Below are 21,462 nucleotides of genomic sequence, written 5' to 3'. Positions count from 1 at the left end.
TAATGAACATTAAATAAGTATAATTGGGAATACTTCCCTTGATGATTGATTGCATGGGGGAAAAGGAGAAGGAAGGAGGGGCTTGGCAATTGTGGGTTCCTACTTCTGACTTAAGCAACTGACTTGTCAATAAGGCTGTTTAGAGAGAGACTGACATGGGACTTGCTCACTGAAAATTGAGATTTAGCAATTTTTGATCACTGGAATTGCTAGTACAGTACAAGGAAAATAACCCACTTTTTTTGGTTCTAGCCATGGCTATATTTGACATAAATGCCAGATTATAGTGATCTAACAATTGCTTTTTAAGAAAAATATTGTTCACGTAACAGAACTAGACATAGATTAGCAAGTCTTTAATACTGTTACAGAAAGAGAAATAGCTAAGTCAATAACCTTAGATTTACAGTGCATAATATTTACAAGCTTCTATGTGATTCTTTATATCTTTCTTCTCTAAAAATACACACTTCTCTAAAAATAGGCTTTATCACCACATGTGCAATAGTGAACATTTTTGCAGTTTTATACTTATGTGCTTGTCTTTGGTTCTGGAAGGATTCCAAGTGGTGCTACCTGGGCCTGAGACCTTTGCCTGGTGGGGTCTATCTGATGAAGGTATGATCAGATCTTAAAACCCAAAAGGACTCAGCTTTCAACTTTGATCAAATCGCATCATTAACTGTAAGAGGTAGGATAGCAGAGGTAACCAAGAACAAAATGTGTAGAAATTCAAACATTTCATAAGCTATTGACAGGTACTACTGGCCCACAGATGATAATTATGATGAATAAAGTAATTAACATGGAAGGTCATAAATGTGCTATTTTTATTGCTCTATAGTTACTATAGCAAAGGAATGTTCTTAAAATTGTTTGCAATAAATAGAGGTATTATTATATTTGATTACGGGTCAAATCTATTTGATTTGGCCTTGACTATATCTTCAGAGAAACATTACCATCACTTTAACCAGCACACTTAATCATCTTTAATAAGTTATTTGCAGAAATGCTGCTTCAGATTACTACAGATGTCCTAAATTAGAGGAAAAACCTGTCAGTTTTCTTTTACTCATAAAGTCCATTTTCAACATCAGTTGTCAGTTTGATTCTATTTTATCATGAAGTATTACAAGATTATTTTGACCTTTTCAGTCACTGTGCTCTTTTTCTACCCAATAGTTTTTTTATACCCTCAAGAATGAATTGTTAGAAGTGGAATTGGACCAACGTAGAGTCCCGCAACTTTGAGCTTATAGGACAAAGGTCATGCAAAATGCGTGTCTGGTGGGGAAAAAAGAATCTTTTCTAGTCACTCTAAGGGTTGAAGAGGTTGCATCTAGTATTTATACAATCTTATATAATATAGAGACAGCTTTGTTTTGATCACAGGCCCTTTTGTGTATGAAAACAACTGTTAGCTGGTGGTATGAGAAATTGCCTTGTCCTGGGCCTTAGAGCTCAGAACTGGTATTCCTCCTGGGTTCTGGTTGGTGTTTGGTACAGAATTTCCTTACTTGTGCTTTGAAGTGCTTTACAGTGCAGTTGGCCCAAGACTTCTTTTTTTTCCTCAGACACTAACAGCTGTTGAAAACCAGCTTATTCCCTTCCCATATACTATGACCCCAACTTAGCAGACATCACCCTCTAAAAATAGATACAATTTAGAAAAACCTTTTGCTTACAATGAGTTTCAGGTTACAAATTTGTAAGACGAAAAGGTAGTGATTATTCAGAACTTCAGATATTCAATAGCCTACACATGTCTAAGCGTTGATCACATCTATATCCACATTTCACATTAATTATTTGAAACTGTTTCTCAGAATAGTAATATTTCATTATTACTTCTATCAACAGTATATATGCCATGCAGTTAAATATGAACCTTTCTGATGACTTATTTTTAAAATTCCAATTAAACCAAGATATGAACCTGGAATCTTTTTACCATGATCATATGTGGCTTACAATTTATGTATTAACAAATTTAAAATTATTTTTAATATCTTTAAGCTTGTCTCACTTTCTGTCTTTTCACCTGCTAAATACTCTTCTGATTTTTTTTTTTTTTTTTTTGGCCCATTCTGACCTTCTGTTACCTTTCTTGTTTCTTATGTTAATTAAGACATGGGCAGACAGTTGTCATTTAATCATTTCATCCTTGTTTTGATCCATTTCCATAAAGCCATTGCCTTGTATGAAATACTCCATATCACTCTCAAAATCTTCCAAAAAAAAAAAAACCTGTGCTCCATCAGAGTACTATTATAATGTTAAACTCTTAAAAATATGCTTTTATAAGAGATCTTGTATTTGGCCTTAACTTTTCGTTTTGTTTGGTATACAAATATACAACATTTTTCCTTTATTCCTAAAAAAAAAAGTTGACATAAAAGGCAGCTGGTATTTCTTTGTTGAGTCTGAATCATATAAAATACGAGTGTGCAATTAAATATTTTGGAGAACTATACTAACAGCTAAAACACAGAGGTTTTTAGTAATCCAAATCATAAACCTGAGCTCAAAATGGAAAAGCCACTTTAAGAATAAAACTTGCTACAAATTGATGAAGTATGAAAAATAAAAACACACAAGAAAAACTTATCATAGTGCCAAAGTTACATTAGTTATGTTGAACTCTTCAAGTTGGAAAACTTAAAACAGAAGACTAAGGTTTTACTTATAATTCCTGTCTGTATTTTCGATTCAATTTTTCTTCTCTGAGGTTTGTGAACTTTTCTAAATTCAATTCATATAAAAGGATAGCGTTGCTTTTTAAGACATGGGAGAAGTAAATGGTGTAATTCCCTTAAATTGTGGATAGAAATGTAATGGTTATGAGTTGGATGCTATAGAAAATGTAATATAGAGCATTTCATTATAGAATTCTCTTGAATTAGTTTGCCTGTACCTCTCCCTGTTATGGAAAGGATACAATTTTCAATGACAAAATTTTGAAAAGGCCTACATTTATCAATAAAAATAACATACAACGTGAATGCAAGTGAAAATGTAGAAATTAATTATTGTCTATTAGCATTATTATGAGTTAACTATCAAATAATTATGGATTTAAAACAGGTGAACAAAAGGAAGTCCAGATGGAAGTGTTTGAAATTTGAGAGGCAATCTATGTCTTCCCAATCATAAGACGCCTCACAAAATAAAAAAAAGAAAAAGAAAGACAAAAGATCATTAGAATTTTGTTAAGTGTGAATACATATTATGAAAGAATGCATATATTTTGAATTTTTAATTGAATCTTTTAGATTTAATTTTATTAGTCATAATCTATCTTGCATGCTGGCTTTCTAAAGATCATCCATTAAATAGATCTAATTTTGATATATTTTGTTTCCTGTCTTATTGCTTTAGGCAGAGTTATATTTAGTGTTTAGAACAATTTCATTGATTATACTATACCGGAATTGAATGGAAGAAAAACACTAATTCCTGAAAGAAATAAATTTAAATGCAGGAAGACCTAGAAACTAGAAAAACAAAGTACGTTGGATTGTTTTACAGTTTAGAAGTAAGGTTTTAAGTATTCATTTCTTTTGGTACATGTAAAATGAATGTAACAATTTTTATTGTGAATGTACCAATTAATGTTATATAAAAATAATAACATTTAAAAAATGTGTAAAAGTATACAGAATCACTAAATAACATGCATTAGCCATAGCAAAATTGTTCCATAAACTTTATAATGCATAGTTCCTGGGGAAAATCAGTTCCTTAGTTTTATAAAATAATGTACATCATAAATCACATAAATTACCATTGGGTATTTAGCATATTTGGATACATTTTCAAAATTCTTTATTTCAGAAGAACCAACTGAAGGACATAACTGCTACTTTTTGGCAAAATATAGCAGAAATAATATTTCTATACCCAATAAAGTTTTCAGAAACAAATTACAACATTAATTTAATTATCCACCCTTTAGTTCATATATTATGAGTATATGTTACCAAGGAAAATTTATCTATTAGGTAAAATTCAAAGTAGAGTTTCCTATTTAATTTTAAATATTTGAAGTTCCATGACAACTCATGTCACACGTGTGCAGAAGAATGGCAACTTTTAAAAGAATCGTCGTGAATCTTAAAGTAAAATTTAAATACAATTTTGTTGTATTGCCTAATATGAGCTCTATTCCCCTTAAAATAAAATAGTCCTAATAAAAAGAAATCTCTGCCTTTACTCTTGAATGTCATTTTATTTAAGCCGAGGAAACAATAGATATACACACTTATCAAGTTTAAAGAACCTAGCCTACATTTAAAATAATTATAATTGTGGACGCTTCAAGAGCTAAGTAGCTTACCTTTTCACATAATCAACCTCTTTATAATGCGTTACTTGATATTGAAACCTTACATGAAATGTTGGCATTAATATAACTTTTCTTCAGGAAAACTCAAGTATATTACAAATGTAGGATACATACTATATCATACATAGTTTTAAATGATTGTTATATAGAAATTTTATAATACATTTTTATAATTTTTACCATTCTTCTTGATATCATTAGGTAAAAAGGCATCTTTTCAATATTGGATTTTATGGATGTGAACACTGAAGTAGCTATTATAGGAAATGCTAGGGATTTTTTTCCCGTTGTTACTACATTTTAAAAATTTCTCTATAACCTAGAGCATAAAATTCAATATTCTATCTTATTCCAAATAATCTAATAAAATTTAAAAATCTTTATGTAATGATGAATACATATTTAGAAATCCAGAGAAAATTAAACTTATATTTAATTCTGGAATTCACCAAGACCTCCTTTTTAGTCCTTCATTTTTTTCCTTCCAAATATTTTCCTTATATTCTGTTTTCTATAAGAAAACTGGACATCATAATTTTTGCTGATGTGAAATGTTCTGTGTCTTCAATTAAAAAGACCTTTCTTGCTAGCTTTGTTTTCATTGCATGCCTTTGGAATGACTTCCTCCTTTTCTAACCTTTCCTAAATTTTTCTTCCCAGGTTTCTGGCCCCACAGTTCTAGAGGCTGACTGACTGGGGCAGGTTGTAGAGAAACTTCTGGACAGGTTGTTAACATCTGACACAGTGAGTGAGAAAAAATCCAGCACAGTCACTGGGCAGGTTTAAGAAGAAGTGGCAGCCTCGGGAGATGAAAGGTTTGTGTGTGCTTGTTGCTGGTTACCTGCAACACACTGGTTAAATTCAAATCCATTCATTTAGTAATTGCTTAGCTTCCTCTAAACCAATGTAATGCAAACCAAAAGGACCGCTGTGGATGTTTTGTACTGATGTCTGCAGATCATGTGTAATTTTAGTCTGTCTTGTCTGACATTTTCCACAATGCTTTTAGTTGACAGCATTATATTATGTAAATATTTCTGGTTAGGTTTATTGAGGTGGTTGCCTAAATCTCACTTTAAATAAAGCCTTTAATGCTTTCACCCAGAATCCACAGAGAAGCTACAGGAGTTGGGGAAGTTTAGTGTTGCTCTTTGTACTTTAACTTTTAATATCAGAGCACATATTGAAACCATAAACACAATGAAAATACAAAAAAATATTCCGACGATATTGGAGCACTATAACTCCCCCACCTCTTTTTATTCTTAAAGAGCCAAGGGCGTGGGGAGTGGCAGGAAGAAATATTGTTAAGATCTAAGTCCTGGACGCCATCCTGCGAGTGCTTAAAGCCCCTAGAAACGTGCAACCTGAACAACACCCCTTTTCGAAGTCTAAAACAATATTAGATTCCCAAAATATCGGCAAAGAAAGTCTTACCGTCAGACTTGCAGCAGGTTTCAGCTCAGACCCAGACTGAAAAGCTGAGCAGCTGGTGAACAAAAGTTTTAGTTTTTTTTTTTAAACGAAGTCTGCAAAACTAATTTCCCTCAAAATAGAGCTCAATTTCCGTTAAAGAAAGCAGCGCTTACAAATCTCAGAATTCCTGATCAACCCCCACTCCACCCCACCTCTAAGCAATAGAAAACAATTCGATCTTTCACACGGATGTTATTGCGAAGCCACTATTCTGCAGTGTGACTTAAAAGAAAAGAAGATAGTGAGGCTTAAGCAAGGGGACTGGAAGAGGAGGGGAAAGGTTCTGCTTCGGGGACACCTCTCAAAGATTAATCAATACTTTTTCCTAATTCAAACCAGATGTCTAGCCCAGTTTGCTGTACCCATTAATCCCACTAACAACTTCAAAGACCTGGTCATCATCCTCTGGACACCTGAGACAATGAAAAAACGGGGCGACACTGCTGGTGGCGCATTTGGGGCCCCGGGCGGAATAGGTGACTACAGATATTCTCCTGATGCGACAGGTCCCAGATGGGACATGACTGTTCCTCCTGCTCATTACAGCGCCACTCACTTGTGTGTAAACGACTCTGCCCCCAGCGGACCCTGTAGCCCGCTAAGCAAGTGGCAGTTTCAAAGCCCTGCCCTCGCTCTCGCATGCTTACTAGAGGCAAGTTTTCTATTTTATTTTCAGGGATGCAAAATTGTAACCAAGTGCCCACGCTTAGTGAATTTTGGGAGCGATCGAAATGTAAGAATTCTCAGTAAATGGAACCCTGGTGGTAAGGGATGCATTAGCGGATTTATTTTTGAGCAGAAGAGAGTGGATTTTTGGAGGAAACGGAGGAGACCTGGGCTAGCTCCTGAGGGGAAAGGCTAGAAATGCGCGTGCAATCTACACATCTCATGTGACCGGGACACAATCGCTTGGAAATATTCTTGACCCAGGAAAAGTTCTTCTTGGTGGACAAGTGGCTAGGAAATTGAGCGGGACCGGGAAAGAGGGGGAAGGGAGCCTCCACCTGGCATCGCACGTGAGGATGCCAGGGAGCAGGCATCTGCAACCCTTTCAGACTCACGCCTTCCTCCCACCCACCCAACCAGGTCCGTCTTCTTTCTGCACTGAGAACCGCCTTTTCCAGGCCATGGTGCTCATCCCCGCAACCTCAGATCTGGCGTCCCAGCCTATTAACAACCCACCCACAGAAACCAGCTGCGAAAACCTAGGCGCGCTGCGGCGCCCAGGGCATGGGAAGATGCAAAGTTTGAAAAACTTCGAGGGTGCGCCAAACAAGCTCTGGTCTTTTCCTTTAACCCTATTACTTCTTTCGTATTCCTGAAAGGCTAGGCGTATCCCTAGCTTTTCTGCAGGTGACAGTTCCCAAATGACACTGACAAGTCACGTTTCCCCGAGAGGAAAGTGAGTAGGTAGGAATCAGGGTGCTGGGTTGGGGGTGGTGTGCGCCGCGCCCAGGCCTCCAGAGTCTGGAGGGTAGAGCTGCTGCCCTCCCGGGCGGGACTTAGACGTTGGCGTGCCGCTTGTAGTCCTGGCAGCCGGCAGTGCTGGGCGGGCGTGGACGCTCTACGTCCGTCCAGCAGGAGATAGGAAGTGGAACTGGGAGCGCGTGGCGCAGGCTGAGCGGGAGTTTTGGAGGGAGTTTGCATGTGGTCAACTCTGGGCTCCTAAGCCAGCCCCCAGCTCACGTTACACTCTATTTATAACTTCTCAGAGCCATTTCCCCCTGAAAGCAGTTCTCTGGGACCACCTTCTTTTGGCTTCAACCTCTCCCACTCTTGACATCTGAGTAGCTCAGGGAAGCTCTTCCAGGTCCGACTGTTCATATGTAAAGGAGACTGGCCGCTGGGGCTCAGGACCGGGATTATCCGAGCTCTGCAGAAGTGCACCGCTATTGCTTTGGGAGGGTAAAAAAAAATCACACGGTTTCCAGTGAAAAGTGACAGAGGGTGGTGGCCTTTGGAACCGTCGTGAAGTCTTCTGCCTGGAACCCGAAACTTGCATGCTATGGAACACCCGCTCTTTGGCTGCCTGCGCAGCCCTCACGCCACGGCGCAAGGCTTGCACCCGTTCTCCCAATCCTCTCTCGCCCTCCATGGAAGATCTGACCATATGTCTTACCCCGAGCTCTCTACTTCTTCCTCATCTTGCATAATCGCGGGATACCCCAACGAAGAGGGCATGTTTGCCAGCCAGCATCACAGGGGGCACCACCACCACCACCACCACCACCATCACCACCATCAGCAGCAGCACCAGGCTCTGCAAACCAACTGGCACCTCCCGCAGATGTCTTCCCCACCGAGTGCGGCTCGGCACAGCCTCTGCCTCCAGCCCGACTCTGGAGGGCCCCCAGAGTTGGGGAGCAGCCCGCCCGTCCTGTGCTCCAACTCTTCCAGCTTGGGCTCCAGCACCCCGACTGGGGCCGCGTGCGCGCCGGGGGACTACGGCCGCCAGGCACTGTCACCTGCGGAGGCGGAGAAGCGAAGCGGTGGGAAGAGGAAAAGCGACAGCTCAGGTAAGGGCGCGCCAGGCACCCTCGAGAGTAAGCGCCGGCCTGGAAAGGGGGCGGAGAGATACTAGGGGAGATTCTCGCACTGGAGGGTGGCAGCGGGGAAGATGGGAATGTGTTGCCCTCTGTGGCTTCCTGCGGCCAAATTCGGCGGTGAAGCTTTGGTCCTGATATTTGGGGACACGTGTTTATTCGAGACCAATGCATATACAGCCAGCAGCTTTAAGCTCTCCAAAGTCCTAAACTAGTTTACCAGAAGGTTGATAAAAAAGGACAAGTGGCTGTGAAATCGATTGTGAAGCGTGACCTTCCATCCCAGCGCTGGGGAGGGAGGGGCGTGCGCCCAGGGATGCAGCGTCCGTTGGGCAGGCGTGCGTGCGGGTGCCGCTTCTTGACTTTTCTCTTGCAAGTTCCCGACTCTGAGTGGCTCGATTTTTCCCATCGTTAACTGGATTTCCAAATTATTGCACAATGTTTGGAACTTGCAATGGAACTTGGCAGAGCGCATGAGAAAAAAAAGTTTCAGGTTTTTTTTTAACATTCTTATTTCAGCGTTCTTTAAATAGCACCCTATTTCAAATGGTAAAATTTTCCCTTTATTGGGGAAGAAGACATTATCTAGGAATTCAGATTTTAAGGAATGTGTCAGAGAATTGTAAATAAATAGATGCTCACACTGGAAGAAAGACGAACCTTAATAGTACATGTCCATGTGGTGTAAGCTAATTACACAACCTAAGTTTCAAAAGTGGAAAATAAATCCCTCTACCAAGTGGGTATTAGTAGAGACAAATACCGCGAAGCAACAGCAACTCGGGTAGTGTTAGTTAGATACGTGTCTAAAGGGGTATGCAAGGGTGCGCGCAGGAGGCGCTGATTTCAGTGGGGATAATTTGAGCAGCCATGCAAAAGGGGAACCTTCCTGACCTCTGGTGCTTGAAGGCACAACGTGCCGAATAAATTGTAGCAATCCAGAGAAACTCAAAGTTTTCCAGACAAGTTTTCAAAGCTCTTACCTACCTGTATTTTTATAAAATTGTTAAAGGATACTTTAAAATTAAGAGACTTGTGAGTTTTCTTTCGTGGGTATAGTGCAACCTGGATTACATATTTTTGGAAGGTGTCATTTGTTTAATATAATATTTGCATATTTTTCTTGCTCTGTGGAATTGGGTTAATAATAGTCCTAGAAGGTAATCCCATATGTTGGTTTGAAGGATTGGAAAAATGTTTATCGTGTGTAAAGCTTTAGGTAAGATGCCACATAAATGAAAATGATTGGCCGCATATTTAATATTCCTTCACCCTTCACAGCAATATCAATTGTTCTTCAGCGTTACTATAGGATGGATTCTTCTGTCATGGTCTCAAAAGCTAACTTTTATTTTCCAAGGTCAGGGGGTGAACTTTTAATGTTCCATCACAAATTAGTTTTTATAAGAAAATTACCAGTAGTGTCACTGATATTTAATGTATTTTCCTAACTATAAGTGAAACTCTCTTTAGATAGTGAGTTGAAAGGTTAATCATAGCAAGAAGGTTTCAATTTTTATTAGAAAAACAGTCGATTTTAGAATGCAGTGACAATTTCATAAACTGAACATTTGATATCAGCGTAACTTTGGAAGCAGATCCCAGTTCGGGTTGATGAGCGTACTCTTGCAATTCCCATAAGCTCTTACGGTTCATTTTATTTTCTGCAATGAGAAACCTACATGATAGATTGTTCTTCATGCTTCCTGAACTGAGCCATTGCCCTTAAGTTTCTCAGGGCAAACAATTTTCATACAAGCACATGTTATTTTGTTTGGGGAAAACTGAGAAAATGGAATTCAATAACTGATTCCCTTAATTTATTTTAATAATTTTTTTAAAAAATGGAATAATTTAACAAAACTTACTTATCTCTCCCCCCCAACTTAGTGGGAAATAAGCGTTTAACAAAATTAAGTTCATTTCTACATGTTGAAGCTGATAATGAGGGTACTGGAAAAACAAGCAAATATAAGTGTTTGGGTCAGCTACATAAATTATTAACAGATTAAAACTTCAGTGGAAAATACAATTAGTCATCACCAAGGATAAAAATACTGGGGATTTAGAATGAGCTTTTCTTTCCTTTGATATTTTGAAGAAATATTGACTAAAAGGAAAATCACAATAATTTCTGTTTAAATCTATGTACACTTATTGAAAATGAAATTTTATTTCCCAATTTCAGCTGAAGATATATTTGTCAGATATTGAGATAGATTTAAATTAAAGATATCTTTCTCGTGTAACAATTGCATTAGGTGTTCCATAAATTATCTTCAAAGATATTTTATTTCATAGACATCTTGATCTAGCACAAACTAAAGCAATATTGAAAATGATTATGATCCTGGTATGCTATTAATACCTATATCTCTCATTGCTTATAGCACATTTTAGTATTTCAATATTTCTAAAATATAAAATTGAAGTGATTTCGGAACTCCTGAAATTTAAAATTGTATTAGATAAAAATGTCATCCTATACAGTGAGACCACTTGTATTTTGTTAAGTAGTTTATAATTACTTTGCATTTATGGTTGAGAGAAAATTCAGTACATAAATCCAGGGTAAAGTCAGGACCAAAATTCTGTATCCCTGCATCTAATACCTAGACTGTATGTGTATGTGCTAATTCCAATTACCGTGTTAAATTCTAATAGAATTTTAAGCACCAGAAAGTATTGAAAAACAGCTTAAATATTTATAAACCTTACAATTTTATTCATAGTAACGATTTAAAACTATAATACGTAAGCTTCTCTAGCATATATTTTATGCATTTTCCCTCCACAAATGCACATGGACACACACATATGCAAACTCTAGCAGCTTCATGTTTTGGAAGCAAATATTTATGGACTTTAGGCTTCCTTTATGTAAGTTTATTGACAATTGAAAATAACCAAATTTAATAGAAAAACACACCATTATATTTTATATGTGTTAAACATTTTTGTAACTTTGAACCTGCTATGCTTTCCAGCATTATTAGCAAAGCCAACATCTGCCACGTCTTCAAAGGGACTCTTAAAAATCAAAACTTTACAACTGCTGAAAAAAATCACTACAAAGCAGGTGATTCTGAAAAATGTCTATAAATAGTGTGAATTGCTTGGCTTCAATTACATTTGATTGCTCTTTGAGCAATCTAGTAGTAGGAATAAACTGCCCACTTTTAGTTAAAATAACTAAAATTAATTCATTGATCGAACTTTAGCTTTTGTGCATAGATTATACAGTGTACATATCTAGATATTTTCTATTCAAATTTATGATACATATTTTATAAAAAATAGAAATTACATCAAAAAAGAAAAGAGCGATTGGGGAGGTAGACTTTACTAGGTTTTGAATCATATTAGATTCTTGTAAAATTACAAATATTTTATTTATAGCTACTATGTCATAAAACCTTTGCTGTCAAATTATGTCTGTCTATATGCTTGACTATGCAGAATGACTAGCAAATATTACATTTAATAAGTTGGAAGTTAAACTCAGAGTAATACCTTATCAACCTCATTCAGTATTATATTGTAATATTTCCAAGATATTTCAATCATTGTGTTTTCTGAAAGGAATAAATTAGTGTTATTATTCATTTCTGTGTTACTGGATTGTGGCTTTTCAGCATTTGCTTTAGAATTTAAAAAATAATATACTGGATCTTGAAGATTAGAGTGAAGTATTGAACAAATCAAATGGAGTACAAAAAAAAACTTTCATTCTTTATCTTGGACTGGTAGACTAATTTTAGGTGTGAACATTTAAAAATGGTAATCTGACATAAAAAATTCTAAGTATCATTGACCTTCATGAGGGCTCTAAAACGTGATCCAAAATAATCACACTCAAGTTAAAAGCAACAATTCCTTTAGAATTAAAATGCTTTATTGTTGAACATTAGCAATGAATGGAAGGAAGAATGCAAATAAAAGTAGGAATAGTTTCCAATTCTGTGTAAATTTCTTCATTTATAGTTCATTTTAAAAGAAAAATCATAAATGCAAGGCATGGTATTGCACAAACTTTCACTGGGCTTAGAAATCCAGAACTTAGTATTTAAAGTTTTAATCTTTGTTTATGGTAATTATCAATAGAAACCATTACAATGACATCTTATAAGCTGATTTTTACTAATAAACTGAAAAAACAGCACTTCAGTCATTACCCCATTTTCCCTCTGTGTTTCAAAACATAGACCGTTCATTATAACTCTGGAATTAAGTTGTAATATTTGTAATAAAATCTAAACATCCTAAGAACTTAATTTTAAGCAAAAATGAAATATCAGAAAATATCAATCCTTTCTCTTAGATTCTGGGAAATTTGGGAGGCGAATTCCGTATGTAATGAAATAATTACTTTTTTTTGCACTTAAGGAATGTAAATCTATAGATGAATTAATAGCTGAATTACGTAAAACATCACCATATATAAGCCCACTACATGTACTTAGCCTGATAATGCTGCCTTGCTTGCGAAATTTTATTCATTTAGTGTTTTTATAATGGCAGCTTGACACACAAAACCTAATGTGAAGGTTTTTTAGATTTTAATTTCAAATGAGAAAAACCAATATAATACAGCAATATATTTTAGTTTTGAACTGTATTCACTTCAGGAATTTATTTCTAAATTTTCAGAGCAAATCTCTTTTCCAAGCACTGCTATGAGGGCTGCAAATGTCTTTGAGCGATAAATACTAAGGATGCAGAAATATTAAAAAATAAATTACAGGTAGGAATTTCTTAAATAATATCTGTTGAATTAATAGTTGTGGATTATTTATCTCACCCAAATTTTCTTTATTTTTCTCACTTTTTTTTTTGATAAATGAAACATTTTGTGCAGGAAGATATATAAGCATTTCCCCCCTTGATTGTAATAATAAAATGAGAAGGCTTAATTTTCAACTGGCCAGTTACATTGTATTTCCTGGCTTATAGTATTGGTAAATGATTTCAGTGGTTAAAATCAAAAGCAAAAAAATAAAATAAAACACAAACTAAGGCCAAAGTCCACAGATTAAAAATTGAAGTAGATGTGATTTATTTCCTATTTAGCATATTTAAGAAACAAGACACATTTTGTAGTCACAATTTGTTTCTACATATCATGTGCTTTAGATGTTAATATGGTTTACTGACATACATGTTTTGTAAAGATTGTAAATATAATGAGGCATTAACATTTCTCCTACTTTCCTTATGATGCTCTTATGACTATTTCTTTTATTAGCGTGTTGAACTGAACCCCCAAGTAGAAAAGGAGTAACGGTATAAAGTAAAGTTAGTTGCAAAACTCTCTACATTACTCCTAAATCATAGTCATCAGTGAGATTCAAAATCCCATTGGAGAAAACCTCGCAGAATATTTTATGTGTTTTAATGAAGTAAAACTTAGAATGGTCAAGATCATACAGGGCTCAGCCTTCAATTTGCGTTTGAGGCAGAATTAATCTAAATCTGATGCCCATTTCTCTAACAGTTCTTCCCGTTTTACTTACATTATAAAAATATTGAATTTTTTAAAGAATGTTGTACTAGATAGTATTTTATGATACAAAATAATCAATAATGTATCTATTGATCCATTTATGTTCATCTCAGATGTTGTTTTTATGTTTCAGAATAAGTATTTTCATTTAAAATCTCTTGACATTATTTATTACCAAATTAACAGAAAGTTACATGGTAAGTGTATGATCGAATGGGTTATTAATTTTCATGGGTCATGAGTGGGTTATTAATTTTCCTCTATATTTGAAATTTTTGATATATAATTTCCGGAATAATAAGTAGCTCATTATTCCTGAAGCTTTCATTTATAATGTTACATTATCTACAGAAATATAATATTTCTAAATTTATATATGTTACTCACTACTAATTGTGCACTGTATTTTTAAATATTGGTTTTCACAGTGTTATGAAAATAATTTACATGTTTTTGGTTTCTTACATCAGCATATACACAAGAATGATCAGGTAGAATCTGTACTGTATCTATACATTTTTGGAAAGGGTTTGTGTGAAAGAAAAACCCTTTCAAAAATAATCCCTTGTTTTATCAATAGAATTAGAAATTAATAAACTGGATCATTAACTTGTATGATAATATTGCTATTTTATTTTTAAAATTTCCATTTACTTAAATGTTTAATAATTCTAAAATGTTTGTGTACCTTGATGACAATTCTTATGTCCTTACAATGTGTACTTTTATTGCAAATATAACATATTTTTACTAGGTAATAACTCAGTGGTAAAAACTTTAGGGTATTGATTATAGCTTTACATTCAAAAGCTGTTGCTCTTCAAAATTTTGTAGAATCAATTCAATGTGAATGTTTCAAATGTATTTAAGTATTCTGCTGTTTGTGTTCATAAGCTTTCTTTCTAAGATGTTAGACGTATGTTTCTTAAAGCTTGCATAGGCTACATTGATTAACATTATGATTATAAGCCGCTTACTTTCATAGTTTTTTGCTTTTACTGTAGTCTAGTAGAGAGGACAATGGCAAGGAAAGGATAAAAGGGAGGGTGCTGAATTAACTAGGACATGGAAGCTATACTTAAAACACACGTTAAAAGAAGGCATTTACTTTATGTATGTATATACATATATAGGTATATGCACACCCACACCCACACATATATATGCATGCATTACTATAACTCCAAATTTAATTTCCTGATAATAGTAAATCTGAATTAGAGCATCCTTATTAAATGCATAATATGATTATAAATGTTCCAATTACAAAATTAAATATTAAGCTTGAAGCATATATAGTTTTGTGAAGAGTCCAGCAGGCTTAAGCTGGCAATCAATGATAGTTACAAAAGTCAAACCTGCCAAGTCCCTGCAGTTTTTGTTTTCTTTTGTTTTTCCTCTTTCTTTAGCTCATTATTCTTCACACACTTCAAGAGATTCCCATAATGCTACAAGAAAAAAACCAATTCGCAGTTATCTTACGTGACTGTGGGCAAGAAAATGACTAAGGTGAAATCATCTGTCGGGCTCCACAAAACCTAGAGGAGGGTCCAGCTTAGGTTGGCAGATGCCAGTAGAATTTTAAAGGCCTGGAATTTTACTCTTTGAAAATATAGCCTTAAATTTTTGCCAGAAATGACACCCAAATGAAAACTTATTTTTGCAAAGTGATAGTTACTTGCAAATGCAGTAGTGAAATATATTCAGAGTCTGTTGAGGTAGCTTGTCCACTGTCTGGACTGCACAGTAAACATTTGGATGGTTATTCTTAGCCCCCCCATAAACTAGCAAACTAAACTGAGGTGTATTCTTATTAGTTGAAAAAATTAAATGGGCATGACTCTTATCAAATTAACAATGAATGCAAAGCAAATTTTGCAAATCATTGATTTATGTTGTTAGGTAACACAAACAGGAAACTATTTAGAAAAATAAATATGTGTTATCCGAAACGTAATGGGGACTCGCTTGGTTTTGTAGAACAACAGCAATTTAGCAAGTAACTTTCACATTTAAAGAACCATATAAATAATGCTTTAGCACTCACTGCATAAGTTGGAATCAAGTGATGTCTTATTTAATATTATTCAAAGATAAAATGAGGTCTTAGTATGTGTACTGCCCGTAACAATTAAAATTTTCTCACCTATAGGCTATGCTTACATGGGAATTTCTTTTTCTTATTTGAAGTATAAACAGATCTGGATGCATTAAACTAGACAGAATGTAGATGTAAAAATGATTGAGACAGATTAAAATGACAGGAAAGTCAGAGTTTAGGCATCCCTATTTGGAGGCTTGCTGCCACCCATGTTTCTAAGATTACCGTCTTGTGAATGTCCACACTCAAAATTCAGGGAATTATAAATAATTTTTCCTCCAGAACTATTCTTTGCTCCTGGAAGTAGAGCTGTATAATTTATTTTGTAGAATACCCAGATGTTTAGGAAAGTATAAGTAAGTGGCAACACTTTTGCATATTTAGCCATTAGTTGGTAAATCATAAAAGATTTATCCTATTTCTTAATTATCATATTAGACAAGGAAATAGATGTCACACTCAAAGGGATAATTGAAGAGAGTTTGATGATGGCAATTTGATGGTGAGTAGAATGTAGGGAAACCACAGGAAATGGTGAATCCCCCAGGGTCTGTCCACAGTTGGAATATATTAGCACCCCTAACCTGAGAGGGCAAATGCAGGGACCTCTTACCAGAATCCAATGAGCGCAACAGGACAGAAGCCTTCTGGAAAAGTTGGGACCTCAGATGGAGGATTGCAGCTCATGTCAAATATCATCCAGTAACCTGTCTTCATGTCCTCCAGTCTTCTTTTGTTGCTTCCATTGACCAAACACTATCCGAAGCCAGAACCCCGGGGGGTTAGGTGGATGCAACCCTAAGAGTCAACCGAAGAAGAAATGAGGCGAGCATATCTGGGAGAACACAATAGTTAGGGCTAAACCCCCGCTGTGTCTCTCACTATTGTCACCTCTTGGCCACAGATTTAACTTTTCTCTACCATCGTTTCTGAAAAGGAAATTGAGTTAATATACACAAAGCAATTAGAACAATGTCTGGCTTAGTAAAGTGTTAGTTATTATTTTTATCATCTATCAATGAATGTACAATTATGTAATGCATATGCACCATCTGAAAATAATCTATTTTATGCTACCTGTTTGCATTTTATTACAAATACTGCTATAGGAAATGTAACTTGCCTAAGTAATTACTAAAGATTTAAAATAATCATTGTCCTTAGAATTGTAAACGGCATGAAATTTCCCTGAAATGTAAGGTGAATTCTAGCCAAGTTATGTAAGAGGCTCAAGTTGCCTTTCCCACCCTTAAGATTTCCATTCCACAGCCTCTTTTACTTGGACCTCTCCTAACTTCCTCTTCTCTTGGGTCTCCTGCTACTTCTCCATTGAAAAGCTGTTTTCAAGAAGAGTGCATATTGAGCAAAATAAAGAATAAAATGAGGACTCTTTTTTTTTTTTTTGAGACCGAGTTTTGTTCTGTTGCCCAGGCTGGAGTGCAGTGGCGCAATCTTGACTCACTGCAACCTCTGCTGTCTGGGTTCAAGTGATTCTCCTGCCTCAGCCTCCTGAGTAGCTGGGACTACAGGCGCCCGCCATCACGCCCAGCTAATTTTTATATTTTTAGTAGAGACGCGGTTTCACCATGTTGGCCAGGCTGGTCTCGAACTACCGACCTCAAGTGATCTGCCCACCTCGGCCTCTCAAAGTGCTGGGATTACAAGTGTGAGCCACCGCGCCCGGCCAGAACTTAACTTTTTAAAAAGAGTGTACAGAGGGGCAGGGCATTTAGTCAAGAGGAAACAGAACTTAAATAAGAGGAATTCAAATATGACAATGAAATTTTGGGTCTCTGTTTTAGTTGTTAACTAGGAGGGTGGGAATGACATGTTCCTGCTATGTTAGAAACTTTATCGCAGAGAGAATTTTCTTATTGTTGCTCTGTTATTTTTAGCAGTTCCAGTTGCAGACCCTTAGGAATGGCAAATGTGCAAATATTACTAAAAGCTGAAAACATATATGTCCCACACAAAATGCATGAACAGGATTTTATTTTGGTGATATAATTTCTTTTTACAAAGAAAATATTTTAATTATTTGTTTGTTCACATTTGCATATTTAATACGTTATTGAGAAATATCACTTAGATAGAGATGAAAGAGAACAGCAAACCCCTGGAATTGCAAGTCCTGGGTGGTTGACTGCGTTGACTCTATTTAGTTTAGTCACCTCTCCCACATCCACAACGCAGTGTGCAGAATTCAGACATGACTTCAGCGAAATTTTAAATGATTATATATGCGAGACTTCTACAGTGCCTTTTGAATAAATAATAGAATCAAGCGTTATATTAAAATCACAAATGCAGAGTTAACTTTTTAAGCGTTTTCAGATCCATAGCAATTTGATCCCTAAAACAAGAGAAGTTTAAAGGAATAGAGAGTGTTTCTCTGTTAGATAATAGAAGAAAGAACTGGGAGGATGTAGGTAGAAGAGTACAGGAAGAAGAGCAAAATATTAAATGTCCGATAATACACAGCAGGGACAAGAAGGGTCCAACGGCATCAACCAGTGCGTTGACTCTTTGATTTTAGAGGAGGCTTGATTTGTCAATGTTTTCTTAATGAATTGTAACCTGTAGTATTTAAACAGATGATTAGAATCAAAATAATCAAGACACTAGAAGAGCCTCAAGGCACTACCCAGTTCAATGAATGTATTTCCTAGATGAGGGAATGTGCCCAGAGAAGTTAAGTAATGTCTGTCCATTCAGCCAAGTAGTGGCAGCTGAGCTTCCATATCCTGACTTCAGCCTAGTGCCCTTAAAAGGAAAATCTCATAAAATATTTTGAAGCCTTAAGTTTTTAGTCTTCCCAATAAAAATAAATTTCAGCATCACTTAAAATGTTGGCTACTGCTTTTAAGTGAACAAAATGGAATTTGACAAAGTGCTTTGCTTGAGTGTAAATTACCTCTCCCAGAATCTGATTTCATGATTACCTCAGACATTTTTCAGCTTTGTTTTATGAATGTAAACAGTGATCAACTTTCTTAGCTTCAATTTTTAATTTTTTTTAATGATGTAGCTCTTGTGGCCAATTACCAAAGTACCTGAATATATCTGACACAGTTTAATAGCTGGCAATGTGCAGATGGGCTTTGCTGTAAATAGTAGATATTTATGTGAACAGAATCATATTTTAGGCAGTTATTTGTGAATTGAAGTATCTGTTTTTTGTTTAAAAATTTAACATTTAATCCAAGTAAATTTTGTTAAGTTGAGCATTACCTATATTGTATTTGCCTTTTTTTGTGTTTGGATAAAATAATAAAAAACATTACTACAAGCAGACACCAGGAAACCTTCCCTTATCTCAAGTCCTTAACTTTATCCCCAGTTTTAGAAAACCATTGATTTAAAAAAATTTAATATAGTCTTTTTGCACAGAAGATGCTGAAAAATATTAATGATTGGTCATTTTTCTTATGCTAACCAGGCATGCTTTCCTTGTTTCTCCTCCTCTCCTGTTCACACCCATCTTCCCCACAATGTGTAAACACCAGACCCATCTGTTCCTCTCCAATACAATGAACTGTGTAACCTCTGGAACAGTCTAACATTGACCGTTCTTGTCTATTTCAGATCCTTAGTTCTTACAAGACTCTCAAAACACAGAATTAAATATCAAAAATACAGTTAATTATCCCATAACTTTTTTCCTTTTGTTTTCTAAAGACAACACCATTTCCAAACATGCACACACACACACACACACACACACATTTATCTAATTAATTTTAATTTACTGCCAAAATGCTTTCACATTTATAGTCTCAGTTGATGATTTCTTCTTTTCTATTAGACTTATATTTAAGACTGAGTTCCATTGCTTCATCCTACCAGAGCATGGTTCAATTCCGTTCTATTCCATATTCTTCTATATTTTTTCCCTTTGCCTACTTTCAGGTCTCTTGCACTTAATTTAGTTCTTTCCCCCAGGACTCCCGAAGTGATTATTCTCTGAGCATCTTTATCTCTTGTCATTCTTCTCTAATTAAATGCTGCAGAATAATACAACATGTAGTATTATTTTGACCGTATCATTTCTGTTGGTGGAATTCTATGATAACCTGAAATTATTCTACACTTAAAATACAAATGTTGAATTATTGGCTTTGAAACACATGACACAGGGACCGGCTAATGTCAATCAATAATATGTTATTAGATATTACTTGTACTGGCTTTTGTGTGTAACCAAATTTTGTTTAATATTATATCTATCTATAGATATGTATGTATTATTATATCTATCTGTCTGTCATCTATCTATATACACATACACATATATGCGTATGTGTGTGTATTTAGAGCACTGCTTTTGTGGCAAAGTGAACTTTTCACTTAGTCTTTGGAATATGATGCTTAATGTTAAGAGTTTAAGACAATGTTCTGATATTTTCTAATGTGAATATCTAAATGTTCATAGTTTAGCTACATTCAAGTTTTCTACAGGATTTTCCACATCTCTTAGTTAGTCAAGAATCCCCAGTGACATGTTATGCCTTACTATCGAATCTCCTCAGAAAAGAATTTAGACTATATTTTAATGGATTTCTGTCTACAATCTCTCATCTTAATCAGTACAACCTTTATTGACCAGCTAGGACCGTTTTTGTTGATGTTGGTTTTGCTTTTGTTTTGACCAACCTTTTTTTTTTTTTTGATAGACTTGTTTATGTCTATTCCTCATCTTAAAAAAAATCTTTATTTTGAGGTAATTGTAAATTCACCTTCAGTTGTAAGAAGTAATACAGAAGGAGCCCTTATTCAGATTTCACTGTTTTATATGCACTTCAGTGTGTGTATTTAGTTCTATGATGCCTGCCAGATTTATTTTTTATTTTTATCCCATAGCCTGTAATATATTTTCCTAATCTATATGCATCATTTTCATTAAAATGTGGATGGTTACACCTTTTAAGATCACTACCTCCCTACACTAATCATTACTTTTCCCTTGCCATATAATATCTATAAAGTGCAGAAGACTACACTTACATTTCCCCTTGTGGCCTAGTTCACATGTCTCTAGTTTTTTACTTGGATCAGAAATATGCACTCCCTAAGGAAAAATTAGTGTTTTCTTTTTCTTTTAGTGTGTTTTCCAGCATAGGCTTAGGTGCACAGTTCTTGGTAAATCCTATTTCTGGCATAGGAAATGCTTCCCTTATAATGAATGATTTCTCCTTGTTAGGGGTGTTTTGAAGGTCTTGGTTCCAGGCTTTTAGAATAGGGCAAATTTCAAATCTGTAGGAGAGTTGAATGACTGTCCAGGTTAAGTTTAATTGTCTGTGTTTGTGTCTAATTGATATTTATGGATACTTTCTTTTTTCTTTTTCTTTTTTTTTTTTTCAAGACAGAATCTCGCTCTGTTGCCCAGGCTGGAGTGCGGTGGCACGATCTCGGCTCACTGCAACCTCTGCCACCCGGGTTAAAGCAATTCTCCTGCCTCAGCCTCCCAAGTAGCTGGGACTACAGGCACGTG

The 21,462-nt window shown here is 35.6% G+C and overlaps 1 protein-coding gene and 1 long non-coding RNA gene across 2 annotated transcripts in view; one reads left to right on the top strand and one right to left on the bottom strand.

Moving 5' to 3' along the window:
* The first annotated feature begins 7,381 nt into the window (after positions 1-7,381).
* MEOX2 (mesenchyme homeobox 2) overlaps positions 7,382-21,462 on the top strand; it is a 75,750-nt gene continuing 61,669 nt past the window's right edge. The window contains exon 1 of the mRNA XM_003825008.5: positions 7,382-8,340. Coding sequence (XP_003825056.1) covers positions 7,830-8,340 — 511 coding nt within the window. The 5' untranslated portion in view covers positions 7,382-7,829. The remainder of the gene's footprint in view (positions 8,341-21,462) is intronic.
* The window catches only part of LOC130541686 (uncharacterized), a 28,304-nt gene continuing 19,086 nt past the window's right edge, over positions 12,245-21,462 (bottom strand). The window contains exons 2-4 of the long non-coding RNA XR_008955770.2: positions 18,086-18,231; positions 16,585-16,769; positions 12,245-15,318 (exon numbers count right to left, since the gene is read on the bottom strand). This is a non-coding gene — a long non-coding RNA (uncharacterized LOC130541686). The remainder of the gene's footprint in view (positions 15,319-16,584; positions 16,770-18,085; positions 18,232-21,462) is intronic.

This window comes from Pan paniscus, chromosome 6, assembly GCF_029289425.2.
Source record: "Pan paniscus chromosome 6, NHGRI_mPanPan1-v2.0_pri, whole genome shotgun sequence".
Lineage (NCBI taxonomy): Eukaryota > Metazoa > Chordata > Mammalia > Primates > Hominidae > Pan > Pan paniscus.
The sequence above is the reverse complement of the archived record's forward strand: the minus strand, read 5'-3'. Positions and strand labels throughout refer to the sequence as shown.